Raw genomic sequence first — 14,836 nt, 5'->3', positions numbered from 1 at the left:
GATCGCTGTCCCAATCCCAAACAATTCCTGATTCCCATGGACGGGGATTCCCAATCCCAAACAATTCCTGATTCCCTGGACAGGGATTCCTTAAGGAAAAGAGGAATTTGGGAAAAGGCAGCTCCTCCCTGGGGAATCCAGGATTCCCGAAGAATCTCTGGAATTTGGGGATCGGCCTCGCTCCGGGATCGCAGCTGGGAACCCCTCAGCTCCGGCGGGAAAATCCCATTGCGGGGAATCCCTGAAAGCCAAGGGGGGATCCCTCAAAGGAATTCCTACGGAAGCTCCGCTTCCCCATGGCTTTCCCGGAGGTTTTCCCAGGATTTTCCCAAGGTTTTCCCACAATTTTCCCGAGATTTTCCCCCAATTCTCCCGAGATTTTCCCAGGATTTTCCTGAGATTCTTCCACAATTTCCCCAAGATTTTCCCGAGATTCTCCCAAGGTTTTCCCAGGATTTTCTCCCGATTTTCCCGAGATTTTCCCGTGATTTCCCCAAAATTTTCCCACAATTCTCCCAAGATTTTCCCAGGATTCTCCCGCAATTTTCCCGAGATTTTCCTGAGGTTTTCCCAGGATTTTCCCACAATTCTCTGAGATTCTCCCGAGATTTTCCCCCAATTCTCCCGAGATTCTCCCAAGATTTTCCTGAGATTTCCCCACGATTTTCCCAAGGTTTTCCCAGGATTTTCCCACAATTTTCCCGAGATTTTCCCAGGATTCTCCCAAGATTTTCCCGAGGTTTTCCTGCGATTTTCCCAAGATTCTCCCGAGGTTTTCCTGCGATTTTCCCAGGATTTCCCCGAGATTTTCCCAGGATTATCTCACAATTTTCCCCAGGGCTTTTCCCAAGGTTTTCCCAGGATTTTCCTGAGCTTTTCCTACTATTTTCCCCAATTTTTCCCACGATTTTCCCCCCAGTTTTCCGGAGATTTTTCCACGATGTTCCCCACGATTCTCGCGAGATTTTGCCCAAGATTTCCCCGCAATTTCCCCAAAATTCTCCCACAATTCCCCCACGATTTTCCCGTGATTTTCCCACAATTTTCCCATGATTTTCCTGAGATTTTCCCGCAATTGTCCCGAGATTTCCCCACAGTTTTCCCAAGGTTTTCCCACAATTTTCTGGAGGTTTTCCCAAGATTCTCCTGAGATTTTCCTGAGATTTTCCCACAATCGTCCCGAAATTTTCTCAGGATTTTCCAGCGGTTTTCCCACAATTTTCCCCGAGATTTTCCTGAGGTGTTCCCACAATATTCCCGAGATTCTCCCGAGATTTCCCCACGATTTTCCTGAGATGCTCCCACAATTTCCCCAAGATTTTCCCGAGATTCTCCCAAGGTTTTCCCAGGATTTTCTCCCGATTTTCCCACAATTTTCCCGAGATTTTCCCACGATTTTCCCAGGATTCTCCCAAGATTTTCCCAGGATTTTCTCACAATTTTCCCACGATTTTCCCCCCAGTTTTCCGGAGATTTTCTCACAATTTCCCCCACAATTCCCCCGAGATTTTCCCGTGATTTTCCCACGATTTTCCTGAGATTTTCCCACAATTCCCCCCAAGATTTTCCCAAGATTTTCCCCGCTGGCACAACGAGCCCAAACCCCAGGAACAAACGAGGAAGAGCCGCTAAAAACCGAAGGGAAAAAAACTCCAAAAAAAAAAAAAAAAAAAATCGGGAAAAGCAAATTCCTTGGAGCCGATCCCGGCCCTCGGAGCCGCTCCAGGCCGGCCCCTCTCCCTCCCCCCAGTGTGTCCCAAATTTTTCCTGGAGCAGGGATTCAGTCTCTGGGAGCCGAGGGTCAGTACTTCACTCCGGGTACGAATTCCTTGGCATCGGGATTCAAGGTGCTTTTGCTCTGGAAAAGAAGCGGGAATGGGGCGGGTCAGGGTTGGGAATTTTTGGGATTTCCCTCATGCCAAAAAGGAGTTGGGGGGAATTCGCTCCGGGGTGTTCCCAAAGGGATTCGGGGATTCCGAGGGTTCTGTTGGTTTCCATGGGGGTGGAAATTCATGGAATTGTGGGAGGGGTTGGGTGGGGAGAGAGCGCAGGCAGGGGGTGCTGCCGGGGGATCCGAATCCATCCGGGATCCAGGGATGGTCCCAGGCATGGGAGAATTCCAGGGGTGGGAGAATTCCAGGGATCCAGGGACATTCCCAGGGATGGGAAAACTCCAGGAATGGGCCAATTCCAAGGAAGGGACACTCCCAGGGATCCGGGACCAATTGCAGGGATGGGAGAATCCCAGGGATCCAGGGACATTCCCAGGGATGGGAAAATTCCAGGGATGGGAAAATTCCAGGAACGGGAGAATTGCAGGGGTCCAGGGATAGTCCCAGGAATGGGAGAATTCCAGGGATGGGACAATTCCAGGGATCCAGGGACAATTCCAGGGATCCAGGGACAATTCCAGGGATGGGAAAACTCCAGGAATGGGCCAATTGCAGGGATGGGAGAATTCCAGGGATCCAGGGACAGACCCAGGGATGGGCGAATTCTGGGGATTCAGGGACAATTCCAGGGATGGGACAATTCCAGGGATGGGAAAATTGCAGGGATGGGAGAATTCCAGGGATCCAGGGAGAATTCCAGGGATGGGAAAACTCCAGGAATGGGCCAATTCCAAGGGTGGGATAATCCCAGGGATGGGAGAATTCCGGGAATGGGCCAATTCCAAGGAAGGGACACTCCCAGGGATCCGGGACCAATTGCAGGGATGGGAGAATCCCAGGGATCCAGGGATAGTCCCAGGGATGGGAAAACTCCAGGGATGGGCCAGTTCCAAGGGTGGGAGAATTCCAGGGGTGGGAGAATTCCAAGAATGGGCCAATTGCAGGGATGGGAGAATTCTGGGAATGGGAGAATTGCAGGGGTCCAGGGATAGTCCCAGGAATGGGAGAATTCCAGGGATGGGACAATTCCAGGGATCCAGGGACAATTCCAGGGATGGGAAAACGCCAGGAATGGGCCAATTCCAAAGGTGGGACAATTCCAGGGGTGGGAGAATTCCAGGGGTGGGAGAATTCCAGGGGTGGGAGAATTCCGGGAATGGGCCAATTCCAAGGAAGGGACACTCCCAGGGATCTGGGACCAATTGCAGGAATGGGAGAATTCCAGGGATGGGAGAATTCCAGGGATCCAGGGACAATTCCAGGGATGGGAAAACTCCAGGAATGGGCCAATTGCAGGGATGGGAGAATTCCAGGGATCCAGGGACAGACCCAGGGATGGGCGAATTCTGGGGATTCAGGGACAATTCCAGGGATGGGACAATTCCAGGGATGGGAGAATTCCGGGAACGGGAGAATTCCAGGAATCCAGGGACAGTCCCAGGGATGGGAAAACTCCAGGAATGAGCCAATTCCAAGGGTGGGACAATTCCAGGGGTGGGACAATTCCAGGGATCCAGGGACGGTCCCAGGGATGGGAGAATTGCAAGGATGGGAGAATTCCAGGATTCCAGGGCCCATCGCAAAGCTCCAGAGCAGCCCCGAATCCCGAGGAGGAGGCGTTTCCCGGGAATGCTGACCAGGATATCCTGGGATCCGTCGGCCACGGGCAGCCCGTGGAGCTGCTGCTGGAGCTGCGCCATTCCCTGGGGCAGATCCCGCGCCGGGATGAACCAATCGCGCTCCTCCTCCTCCTCCAGCATCTCCTGGAAGCAGCGATCCAGGAATTCCTGCTCCTGCAGCTCCTCCTCCACCTGCCCGGAGAGATCCCGCCCGCGTTTTTTCTCCACGTGGGAACAGGAATTCATGGAATGGCTGAGGTTGGAAAATTCGCCTTCCCGACGTGTTGGATCCCGCCGGGAAGGGCGAATCCAGGATTTTTTTTTTTTTTTTTTTTTTTTTTTTTCCACGCGGGAATGTTGTCGATATCCCCCACCCAGCTGTTGCCGCTGATCCCATTCCCAGATTTCTCTGCAGGGAATTGTGGAGAGCCACAGGGTTCCTCCGGAGCCTCCTTTTTCCCAGGAATTCCTGGGATGGGATCCCAGAGCTTTCCCAGCCTGGCATTCCTGCGGCTGCTCCGGTAGGGATGTGGGAGCAGAGAAAAGCTGGGAATTGCCCTGAGGGGCCGATCCCATTTTCCCGGTTTTCCATGGATTCCGGAGATTCCACGAGGAGCGAAGCCAGGATGCGCAAAGGCTGAGTTTTTCCATGGGATGGAGCAGCGGGAAAAGCGGGAATTCTGCGCTTCGGGAGGGGCAGAAAAGCGGGAATTCTGTGCCTGGGAAAGGCAGAAAGGTGGGAATTCTGTGCCTGGGAAGGGCAGAAAGGTGGGAATTCTGTGCCTGGGGAAAGGCAGAAAGGTGGGAATTCTGTGCCTCTGGAAGGGCAGAAAGGTGGGAATTCTGTGCCTGGGGAGGGCAGAAAGGTGGGAATTCTGTGCCTCTGGAAGGGCAGAAAGGTGGGAATTCTGTGCCTCTGGAAGGGCAGAAAGGTGGGAATTCTGTGCCTGGGGAGGGGCAGAAAGGTGGGAATTCTGTGCCTCTGGAAGGGCAGAAAAGCGGGAATTCTGCCTCCAGCTCCGAAATGCCAACAGCATTCCAAAGGAGCAATTCCAGAGGAAACCACGGAGCTGCTGGAGCCCCTCTGGATCAGGCTGAGAGAGCTGGGAATGCTCCCTTGGAGAAGGAATTCCAGGGATTTCTTGGAGTCCATTCCAGAGCCTAAAGGGGCTCCAGGAGAGCCGCAGAGGGATTTGGGATGGGGGATTTGGGATGGGGGATTTGGGATCGGGGATTCGGGATCGGGGATTCGGGACAGGAGCCAGGGAATGGCATCCCAGTAGGAAACTGGAATCCAGCGGGGATTTTGGGAAGGAATTCCTGCCTGGAAATCGGGATATGGAAGCCGAGCTGCCCAGGAATGTCGGCTCATCCCAGCAGGAGATTATCCCGGGATTCTGCTCTCCCAGGGACATCCAGCTGAATATTCCCGGTTTTCCAGCCTCTCCTAGGCCCGGGATGTTTCCCCTGAGCTCCGTCCTTATTCCTGGGATTTGTCGGATCCACGGGAATCTCCAGGGGCTGGAAAAAGCACCTGGAGAGCTCCCGCTCCCATTGCAGCTCCCAAATGGCAGCTGGAAAAAACCAGGGAAGCTCCGCGGCTCTGGAAAACTCAAGGCAAAGGGGGGGAAAAAATGGGAATTCCCTGCCGAGGAAAAGCGGGAATTGCCGGAAATCCAGGATTCCACCCCCAAAGTGGGATAACCCAAATTGCAGGATTGGGGTGCTGAGAATGGGCAAAGGGATCCCAAAAAGTCAGCAGGAGGGAGCGATGACGTCACTGCCCCGCGGGGAGGATCGACGGCGTCCCGAGGGAATTTTTTCCAGCTTTTTTGGGCTTTTTTTGGGCTTTTTGGGGGCTTTTTTAAAGCTTTTTCCCGGCTTTTTTTCCAGCTTTTTTTGGGCTTTTTTTGGGCTTTTTTAAAGCTTTTTCCCAGCTTTTTTTCCAGCTTTTTTTGGGCTTTTTTTGGGCTTTTTTAAAGCTTTATCCCAGCTTTTTTTTCCAGCTTTTTTTGGGCTTTTTTGGGGCTTTTTTTGGGCTTTTTTAAAGCTTTTCCCCAGCTTTTTCCTGGCTTTTTTCCAGCTTTTTTGGGGCTTTTTTTGGGCTTTTTAAAAGCTTTTTCCCAGCTTTTTTTCCAGCTTTTTTTGGGCTTTTTTTGGGCTTTTTTAAAGCTTTTTCCCAGCTTTTTTTCCAGCTTTTTTTGGGCTTTTTTTGGGCTTTTTTAAAGCTTTTTCCCAGCTTTTTTTCCAGCTTTTTTTGGGCTTTTTTTGGGCTTTTTTAAAGCTTTATCCCAGCTTTTTTTTCCAGCTTTTTTTGGGCTTTTTTGGGGCTTTTTTTGGGCTTTTTTAAAGCTTTTCCCCAGCTTTTTCCTGGCTTTTTTCCAGCTTTTTTGGGGCTTTTTTTGGGCTTTTTAAAAGCTTTTTCCCAGCTTTTTTTCCAGCTTTTTTTGGGCTTTTTTTGGGCTTTTTTAAAGCTTTTTCCCAGCTTTTTTTCCAGCTTTTTTTGGGCTTTTTTTGGGCTTTTTTAAAGCTTTTTCCCGGCTTTTTTTCCAGCTTTTTTTGGGCTTTTTAAAAGCTTTTTCCCGGCTTTTTTTCCAGCTTTTTTTGGGCTTTTTTTGGGCTTTTTTAAAGCTTTATCCCAGCTTTTTTTTCCAGCTTTTTTTGGGCTTTTTTAAAGCTTTTTCCCAGCTTTTTCCTGGCTTTTTTCCAGCTTTTTTGGGGCTTTTTTTGGGCTTTTTAAAAGCTTTATCCCAGCTTTTTTTCCAGCTTTTTTTGGGCTTTTTTTGGGCTTTTTTAAAGCTTTTTCCCAGCTTTTTCCTGGCTTTTTTCCAGCTTTTTGGGGGCTTTTTTTGGGCTTTTTTTGGGCTTTTTAAAAGCTTTTTCCCAGCTTTTTTTGGGCTTTTTAAAAGCTTTTTCCCGGCTTTTTTTCCAGCTTTTTTGGGGCTTTTTTTGGGCTTTTTTAAAGCTTTTTTAAAGCTTTATCCCGGCTTTTTTTCCAGCTTTTTTGGGGCTTTTTTTGGGCTTTTTTAAAGCTTTTCCCCAGCTTTTTCCTGGCTTTTTTCCAGCTTTTTTGGGGCTTTTTTTGGGCTTTTAAAAAGCTTTTTCCCAGCTTTTTTTCCAGCTTTTTTTCCAGCTTTTTTGGGGTTTTTTTAAAGCTTTTTTAAAGCTTTTTCCCAGCTTTTTTTCCAGCTTTTTTTGAGCTTTTTAAAAGCTTTTTTCCAGCTTTTTCCCAGCTCTTTTTCCAGCTTTTTTTAGGGTTTTTCCCCAGCTTTTTTTGGGCTTTTTTTTTAGCTTTTTTCCAGCTTTTCCCCGGCTTTTTCTGGCTTTTTTGGGGCTTTTTAAAAGCTTTTTCTGGGCTTTTTGGGGGCATTTTTCCAGCTTTTTTCCGGCTTTTTTGGGGGACTTTTTTAAAGCTTTTTCCCACTTTTTTTAAGCTTTTTCCCAGGTTTTTTTCCAGCTTTGTTTGGGCTTTTTTGGGGCTTTTCTTTAGCTTTTTTCCAGCTTTTCCCCAGCTTTTCTCTGGGTTTTTTTAGCTTTTTTTTTTTTTAACTTTTTTCCAGCTTTTTCCCGGCTTTTTTCCAGCTTTTTTTTTTTACCTTTTCCCCAGCTTTTTCCCAGCTTCTTTTTAGCTTTTTTTTTTACCTTTTTTCCGGCTTTTTTTTTTTTTTACCTTTTCCCCAGGTTTTTTTAGCTTTTTTTTAAACTTTTTCCCAGCTTTTTCCCAGCCCCTTTCCAGCTTTTCCTGGGCTTTTTTCCAGCTTTTTTTTAACCTTTTTTCCAGCTTTTTTCCAGCTTTTGTTTTTAAGCTTTTTTATTTACCTTTTCCCCAGCTTTTTTTTAACCTTTTTTCCAGCTTTTCCCCAGCTTTTTTCTGGGGTTTTTTAGCTTTTTTTTTGTAACTTTTTTCCAGCTTTTTCCCAGCTTTTTTTACCTTTTTTTTTAGCTTTTTTCCAGCTTTTCCCCAGCTTTTTCCTGGAGTTTTTTTAGCTTTTTTTTAACCTTTTTCCCAGCTTTTTCCCAGCTTTTTTTAAGCTTTTTTTTAAACCTTTTTTCCAGCTTTTCCCCAGCTTTTTTTCTGGAGTTTTTTTAGCTTTTTTTTAACCTTTTTTCTAGCTTTTTCCCAGCTTTATTAAAGCTTTTTTTTAACCTTTTTTCCAGCTTTTCCCCAGCTTTTTTCTGGGTTTTTTTTAGCTTTTTTTAAACTTTTTTCCAGCTTTTTCCCAGCTTTTTTCCTAGCTTTTTTTTTAGCTTTTTTTAACCTTTTTTCTAGCTTTTTCCCAGCTTTTTTTAAGCTTTTTTTTTAACCTTTTTTCCAGCTTTTTCCCGGCTTTTTTCCTGGAGTTTTTTTAGCTTTTTTTTAACCTTTTTTCCAGCTTTTTCCCAGCTTTTTATTTTAGCTTTTTTTTTTACCTTTTTTCCAGCTTTTCCCCGGCTTTTTTTCTGGGGGTTTTTTAGCTTTTTTTTTTTAACCTTTTTTCCAGCTTTTCCCCAGCTTTTTTCTGGGTTTTTTTTAGCTTTTTTTAAACTTTTTTCCAGCTTTTTCCCAGCTTTTTTCCTAGCTTTTTTTTTAGCTTTTTTTTAACCTTTTTTCTAGCTTTTTCCCAACTTTTTTTAAGCTTTTTTTTTAACCTTTTTTCCAGCTTTCCCCCGGCTTTTTTTCTGGGGGTTTTTTAGCTTTTTTTTTTTAAACCTTTTTTCCAGCTTTTTCCCAGCTTTTTTTAAGCTTTTTTTTTAACCTTTTTTCCAGCTTTTCCCCAGCTTTTTCCTGGAGTTTTTTTAGCTTTTTTTTTAACCTTTTTCCCAGCTTTTTCCCAGCTTTTTTTAAGCTTTTTTTTTAACCTTTTTTCCAGCTTTTCCCCGGCTTTTTTTCTGGAGTTTTTTTAGCTTTTTTTTAACCTTTTTTCTAGCTTTTTCCCAGCTTTTTATTTTAGCTTTTTTTTTAACCTTTTTTCCAGCTTTTCCCCAGCTTTTTCCTGGAGTTTTTTTAGCTTTTTTTTAACCTTTTTCCCAGCTTTTTCCCAGCTTTTTTAAGCTTTTTTTTTAACCTTTTTTCCAGCTTTTCCCCGGCTTTTTTTCTGGAGTTTTTTTAGCTTTTTTTTAACCTTTTTTCCAGCTTTTTCCCAGCTTTATTAAAGCTTTTTTTTAACCTTTTTTCCAGCTTTTCCCCAGCTTTTTTCTGGGTTTTTTTTAGCTTTTTTTAAACTTTTTTCCAGCTTTTTCCCAGCTTTTTTCCTAGCTTTTTTTTTAGCTTTTTTTAACCTTTTTTCTAGCTTTTTCCCAACTTTTTTTAAGCTTTTTTTTTAACCTTTTTTCCAGCTTTTCCCCGGCTTTTTTTCTGGAGTTTTTTTAGCTTTTTTTTAACCTTTTTTCTAGCTTTTTCCCAGCTTTATTAAAGCTTTTTTTTAACCTTTTTTCCAGCTTTTCCCCAGCTTTTTTCTGGGGATTTTTTAGCTTTTTTTTAACCTTTTTTCCAGCTTTTTCCCAGCTTTTTTCCTAGCTTTTTTTTTAGCTTTTTTTAACCTTTTTTCTAGCTTTTTCCCAGCTTTTTTTAAGCTTTTTTTTTAACCTTTTTTCCAGCTTTTCCCCGGCTTTTTTTCTGGGGGTTTTTTAGCTTTTTTTTTTTTAACCTTTTTCCCAGCTTTTTCCCAGCTTTTTTCCCAGCTTTTTTTCTTAGCTTTATTTTAACCTTTTCCCAGCTTTTCCCTAGCTTTTTTCCTAGCTTTTTTTTTAGCTTTTCTTAACCTTTTTCCCAGCTTTTCCCCAGCTTTTTTCCCAACTTTTCCCCCAGCTTTTATATTACCTTTCCCCAGCTATTCTCCTACCTTTTTTGTACCTTTTTCCCCCTTTTTCCCCCTTTTCCCACCTTCCCCCAGCCCTCCCCAGGCACACCCACCACCTCTAAGGGATGCCCGCAGCCTCCCTCTCCCAGCCCAGCACAACATTCCCTGCCTCTTTTCCCTCGGGATACACCCGGAGCCGGGAAGCATCCCCAAGGCTGGAACGGGCACCGTTCCCATCCCGAGGATTCCCGAGGATCCCGAGGATTCCCGAGGATTCCCGAGGATCCCAAGGGAATCTCACCTGCCGGTTGAAGTCCTCCTCGTTCTCCATCCACATGTACTCGGCAAAGGGGTTCTTCTCCTTCTCCTCGTGCCCGTTGCCCACGGGATCCTCCTTGGATTTGGGGTTGGAGGTGCTCGTGCCGGCGAGCTCGGAGCCATTCATCCTTCGGGATTCTGGGATTTGGGAAGGGGGAAGGAGGGAGCTGCTGGAGCGCTGCTGGATCCCGCGGGGAGGCTCGGGGTGCTGGAGTGGGGAAGGGTGGGATGGGATCCTGCAGGGGTTTTGGGGGGTTTGGGATGGTGGAAGGTATCGGGAAGGGTTCCATGGGTTTATGGAGCCATCCCCTATCCATCCATGGATTCATCCATCCATCCCTCCATCCATGGATCCATCCATCCATCCCTCCATCCATGGATCCATCCATCCATCCATCCATCCCTCCATCCATCCATCCATCCATCCCTCCATCCATCCCTCCATCCCTCCCTCCATGGATCCATCCCAGCGATTTCAACTCCACCCCAAATACATCCCACCCAAAAAACCCATCACCGCCTTATCCTGAAAAAGGATTGTTCTCCCACCCCCAAAAATGCTGGAATTTGGGACGTTTGGGGATTGGGGAATGAGGTCAGGCCTGATGGGAGAGCTGGGAATGTTCACCTGGAGAAGGGAAAACTCCAGGGAATCCTCAGAGTCCCTAAAGGGGCTCCAGGAGAGCTGCAGAGGGATTTGGGAGAAGGGATTTGGGACAGGAGGCAGGGAATGGCTTCCCAGTGGGAAAGGGGAGCTTGGGCTGGGATGTTGGGAAGGAATTCCTCGGGATGGAATTGCCAGAGCAGCTGGGGCTGCCCCTGGATCCCTGGGAATGTCCAAGGCAAGGTTGGGATGGACTCAGATCCATCTGGGACAGCGGGAGGTGCCAGGGTTGGAATGGGATGGGATTTAAACTCCCTTCCCACCAAAATTCCAGGATTTTATGGAGGGCAGGAGAAGCCTGGACAATTCCCAGGCTCCCTCTGAGCAGGAATTCCAGGAAATCGCCTGCCCTGGGTCCATTCCCAAGGGATGGCTTCTCCCATTCCCAGCCCCACAGCTCCAGCCACCTTCCCAACTTCCCAGCTGCTTCCAGCAGCTCCTCGTGCCTCCCACTCCAGGAATTCCCAATTCCCTGCGCTCCCATCCCCTTTCCCAGATAAAACCCCTGCATCCAGAATCCCAAATCCCACTCCTTATCCCGTTTTTTTCTCCCGGCCCTGTGGATTTTTCCCATTCCCTGCTCCCAGCCTGGTCAGGCCTGGATTTTCCCACCACTTTTCCAAGATTTTTTTCCCCCCCCTCCCCCCACTCCAGGCTTCCCCTTCCCATTTTTCCCGTGCTTCAGGTTTCTCCCTGAGGTTTTTATTCCCTGCTCTGGAGTCGCTCCCTGTTTTCTCCAGCTTTGAACCTGAGGGATATGAGATTCCCAGGACGCTCCTGGTGTTCACTCCTGGGATTTCCATTCCCAGCTCTCCCAGTTGCCGAGGAACCGCGGCCTAATTCCAGCCCGGATCCGGGGATAATCTCATCCCGCACTATTTTAATCCAGAGCTCCACCAGATCCTCCCGGAAAAAAAAACCAAACCCCTCCAGCTCCTGAGCCCAATCCAAGGAATACTCAGGAACCTCATCCCAAATTCCTCCTGGAGCTGCTTCCTGCTCCTCTCCAGGAAATCTGGGCCTCGCCACCCTCCCAGCCAGCAATTCCTTCCCAACATCCCAGCCCAAGCTCCCCTTTCCCACTGGGAAGCCATTCCCTGCCTCCTGTCCCTCCAGCCCTTGGCCCCAGTCCCTCTGCAGCTCTCCTGGAGCCCCTTGAGGCCCTGCAAGGGGCTCGCAGCTCTCCCTGCCTCCTTCCCTTCTCCAGGGCAACATTCCCAGCTCTCCCAGCCTGATCCAGAGCAGAGGGGATCCAGAATCCGGGAATGCTTTGGGTGGGAAAGGACCTTAAATCCCATCCCATCCCACTCCATCTGTGGCAGGGACACCTCCCACCATCCCAGGTGGATCCAAGCCCCAGTGTCCAGCCTTGCCTTGGACATTCCCAGGGATCCAGGGGCAGCCCCAGCTGCTCTGGCAATTCCATTCCCAGCAATTCCTTCCCAACATCCCAGCCCAAGCTCCCCTTTCCCACTGGGAAGCCATTCCCTGCCTCCTGTCCCAAATCCCTTCTCCCAAATCCCTCTGCAGCTCTCCTGGAGCCCCTTTAAGGACTCTGAGGATCCCCTGGAGTTTTCCCTTCTCCAGGGGAACATTCCCAGCTCTCCCAGTTTGGCTGCAGCCTTTGGAGATCTCCACGGCCCAGGAAGGGTTAACCAGCCAGGAATCCCTTCCCAAGATCCCACTCCAATCCCCCCTATCCCAGCGGGAAGCCATTCCCTGCTCCTGCCCCTTGGAAAAGCCTCTTCCCACGGACACCCCCCGGGAGCAGGAACAGCCAGCCGGGAATTCCCCAGGGATCCCATTCCAGCGCTCCCAGTTTCTCTCCCTCTGCCCATTCCCGGCCTTTCCACAGCCTGGCCACCCGCATTCCCTCGGAAAACGCCGGCAAGGGAACCACGGGTTGGATTCAGGGATCTCGGAGGGGTTGATTTTTTTGTTCTCCCCCCACCTGAAGCACGGAGAATTCCATGATTTGATCCATGCTTTTGGAGCCTGGCCGCTGCGGGGGTGTGTCCCTAAATCCCAGATCCCACGGGATCAGGCCCTGTCACCTCGGGAAGGGAGCGGGATGGGGAAGGCAGCCGGCAGCTCCCGGGATTCCGGCCCGGCTGGAATTAGCGCGGGAGGAGGGAGCGATGGCAGCTCCGGGATTGTCGCATCCCGCCGGGAATGGGTGACCTCATCCCATGGCAAAGCCAATTTCCTGGGAAAGGACAATCCCGTTTCCCTGCCCGGCGGGTCCTTTCCCGATTGCCGGAGCCTGGAGAGACAGGATTGGGCTGGAGCCCTGGATTGGGTTGGATAGCAGGGAGAAATTCCCACATGGAATCTTCCCGGAGCTGCTGGAGGGAGTCCAGAGGAAGCCAGGAGGATTTGGAGCTCTCTGGAGGCAGGCTGGGAATGCTGGGAATGTTCACCTGGAGATGGGAAAACTCCAGGGAATCCTCAGAGTCCCTAAAGGGGCTCCAGGAGAGCTGCAGAGGGATTTGGGAGAAGGGATTTGGGACAGGAGCCAGGGAATGGCTTCCCAGTGGGAAAGGGGAGCTTGGGCTGGGATGTTGGGAAGGAATTGCTGGGAATGGAATTGCCAGAGCAGCTGGGGCTGCCCCTGGATCCCTGGGAATGTCCAAGGCCAGGCTGGATCCAGCTGGGATAGTGGAAAATATCCCTGGATAGGCTTCAAGGTCCCTTCCCGCCGAAATTCCACGAAAACCCCGAATTCTCGGCACAGAAGGCAAACCTGGATGTTTCCAGGACCTAAATCCACTTTTTCACGGAGAGCCGGGGAAGCCCCGAACACACCAGGGAGCGTGGGAAAGCCTTTCCCGCATCCCGGGATCCCACAGGAATCCCGAGCTCCCTGAACTCCCAGCCAGGTGTCCCCACCTGGCGCTGCAGGAAGAGCCCGCATGGAGAAATAATATCCCGAATATATCCCAAACATATCCCGAATATATCCCAAACATATCCCGAGCATATCCCGAGCATATCCCGAGCATATCCCGAGCATATCCCGAACATATCCCGAGCATATCCCGAACATATCCCAAACATATCCCGAGTATATCCCGAACATATCCCGAACATATCCCGAACATATCCCAAACATATCCCAAACATATCCCGAGTATATCCCGAATATCCCGGCTCTGCCCATCCCAATCCCAGCTCCCAAATCCCGCCCGGATTTGGGGGCAGCGACCTCCTGCCCCCTCCCCCACCCCGCGTGTGCCCCAGCCCGGGGGGATCCATCGGGAATCCGGGATGGGGCTGCGGGAGCAGCACACGGACTGGGAATGCCGGCAGTGGGATGCAGGAGCCGCTGCCCCACACCGAGGGGACTTCGGGGACTCTTTTGCGCCGCAGCTCCCGGGGCCCCCGGCGGAGGCCGGGCCGAGGGCAGGGTGGGCACGGAGCCCGAACCCCCCGCACCCTCCCGGGCTCCAGCGCCTACCGGGCCGGGCCTGCGCGTCCCGGAGCGCCCCACGGGACAACCCCGTGTGTCCCCCCCGCTCCGCCGGGCTGGTGGCCCCCGGGTCGCCCCCTGGTCCGTCCCGCCCCCCCCCCCCGCCGGTACCTCGGGCCGGGCCGGTGCCGCTCCGCGCCCTCCGCCACAGCCGCCGCCACGCCCCGCCCCTCCCGCCGCGGACACGCCCCCTCCTCCTATTGGTCAGCCGCGCCATACGGCCACGCCCCCCCGCGCGCTGGTTGGGCGGCAGGGAGAGACAGCGCGTTGCTATTGCACCGCTCAGCTGTCAATCATGAGGGTAATCCCACCCATCGAGCGGCGCTCCGGATTGGCTGGCGGCGGCCGCGCTGATTGGCTGAGAGCACGCGTCCCCCACGTGGGGCAGACGGGCAGCGCGTGGGGGCGGGGCCGCGGCGGGGCGGGCGTGGCCACGCGCGATGTAAATAACACCGAACGCCCCGCCCCCGCGGCCGGGGGCATGATTGACAGGTGACGCACCCAATGGGAAGAGGCGATACAAGCCGCCCGCCCCGCCACGCGGGCGCTTTGGTAGAGCGACGCCGATTGGCGGATTCATGTAAACACACGGAGGGGGCGGGGGCGGTCACGTGGCCGGCGCGTGGCTGGGGGGGGGGGCCAACCTGAATTTTGGGGGGGTTTGGGGGGGGGGGGGCACCGAGCTCTGATCCCCGTGTTGGGGTCACCGGGGGGGGGGGACACCCGGCTCTGCACCCCCAGAACGGGCGGAGCGGCGGGGGGAGCCGGCTCTGCACCCCCAGAACGGGCGGAGCGGCGGCTCCCAGTTCGGCACCCCCATACTGGGAACAACTGGGTGGGGGGCTCAGCCCTGCCCCCCCAACTTTGGGGGCACCGCTGGAGGGGTTTACCCAGCCCTGGGGACAGGAACGGGGGAGGGGGGGCACCCGGCTGTGCTCCCGCAGTTTTGGGGGCACGCGGTGTGCGGGCGGCCGCTCCCGCACCCCGGAACGGGCACAGCCCCGGGGGTGGGGGGGCTCGGTGCTGCGGCCCCGGTTTTGGGGACACCGGGAGGGCTCCTATCGCCGCAGCCCCGTGCCCGGGGCTCCCCCCGG

At 51.4% G+C, this 14,836-nt stretch overlaps 1 protein-coding gene across 3 annotated transcripts; it reads right to left on the bottom strand.

Annotated features, from left to right (window-relative positions):
- Window positions 1-1,674: 1,674 nt before the first annotated feature.
- On the bottom strand, window positions 1,675-13,900 carry PAIP2B (poly(A) binding protein interacting protein 2B). 3 transcript variants are annotated; one of them, XM_082282692.1, is made up of 4 exons: window positions 13,854-13,900; window positions 9,593-9,845; window positions 3,530-3,703; window positions 1,675-1,858 (listed from the first exon to the last, which is right to left on the bottom strand). In XM_082282692.1, exons 2-4 carry the CDS (start codon window positions 9,734-9,736, stop codon window positions 1,802-1,804), a joined length of 375 nt encoding a protein of 124 aa, XP_082138818.1. In that variant the 5' UTR covers window positions 9,737-9,845; window positions 13,854-13,900; the 3' UTR covers window positions 1,675-1,801. The 3 variants fall into 3 exon arrangements, with proteins under 3 accessions (XP_082138818.1, XP_082138820.1, XP_082138819.1); XM_082282694.1 differs by having other exon boundaries at window positions 9,593-9,817; XM_082282693.1 differs by having other exon boundaries at window positions 9,593-9,747.
- Window positions 13,901-14,836: the final 936 nt, after the last annotated feature.

The sequence above is a fragment of the Coloeus monedula genome (assembly GCF_965178545.1).
Source record: "Coloeus monedula genome assembly, chromosome: 5".
Taxonomy (NCBI): Eukaryota; Metazoa; Chordata; class Aves; order Passeriformes; family Corvidae; genus Coloeus; species Coloeus monedula.
The sequence above is the reverse complement of the archived record's forward strand: the minus strand, read 5'-3'. Positions and strand labels throughout refer to the sequence as shown.

Excerpts from the sequence above, each read along its gene's own strand:
- PAIP2B (XM_082282692.1), bottom strand. The coding sequence starts at position 9,736 with ATGAATGGCTCCGAGCTCGCCGGCACGAGCACCTCCAACCCCAAATCC. Across the intron at positions 3,704-9,592 it reads AGGAGGACTTCAACCGGCAG|GTGGAGGAGGAGCTGCAGGA; the intron begins GTGAGATTCCCT and ends CTCTCCGGGCAG. Across the intron at positions 1,859-3,529 it reads ACGGATCCCAGGATATCCTG|AGCAAAAGCACCTTGAATCC; the intron begins GTCAGCATTCCC and ends CTTCTTTTCCAG.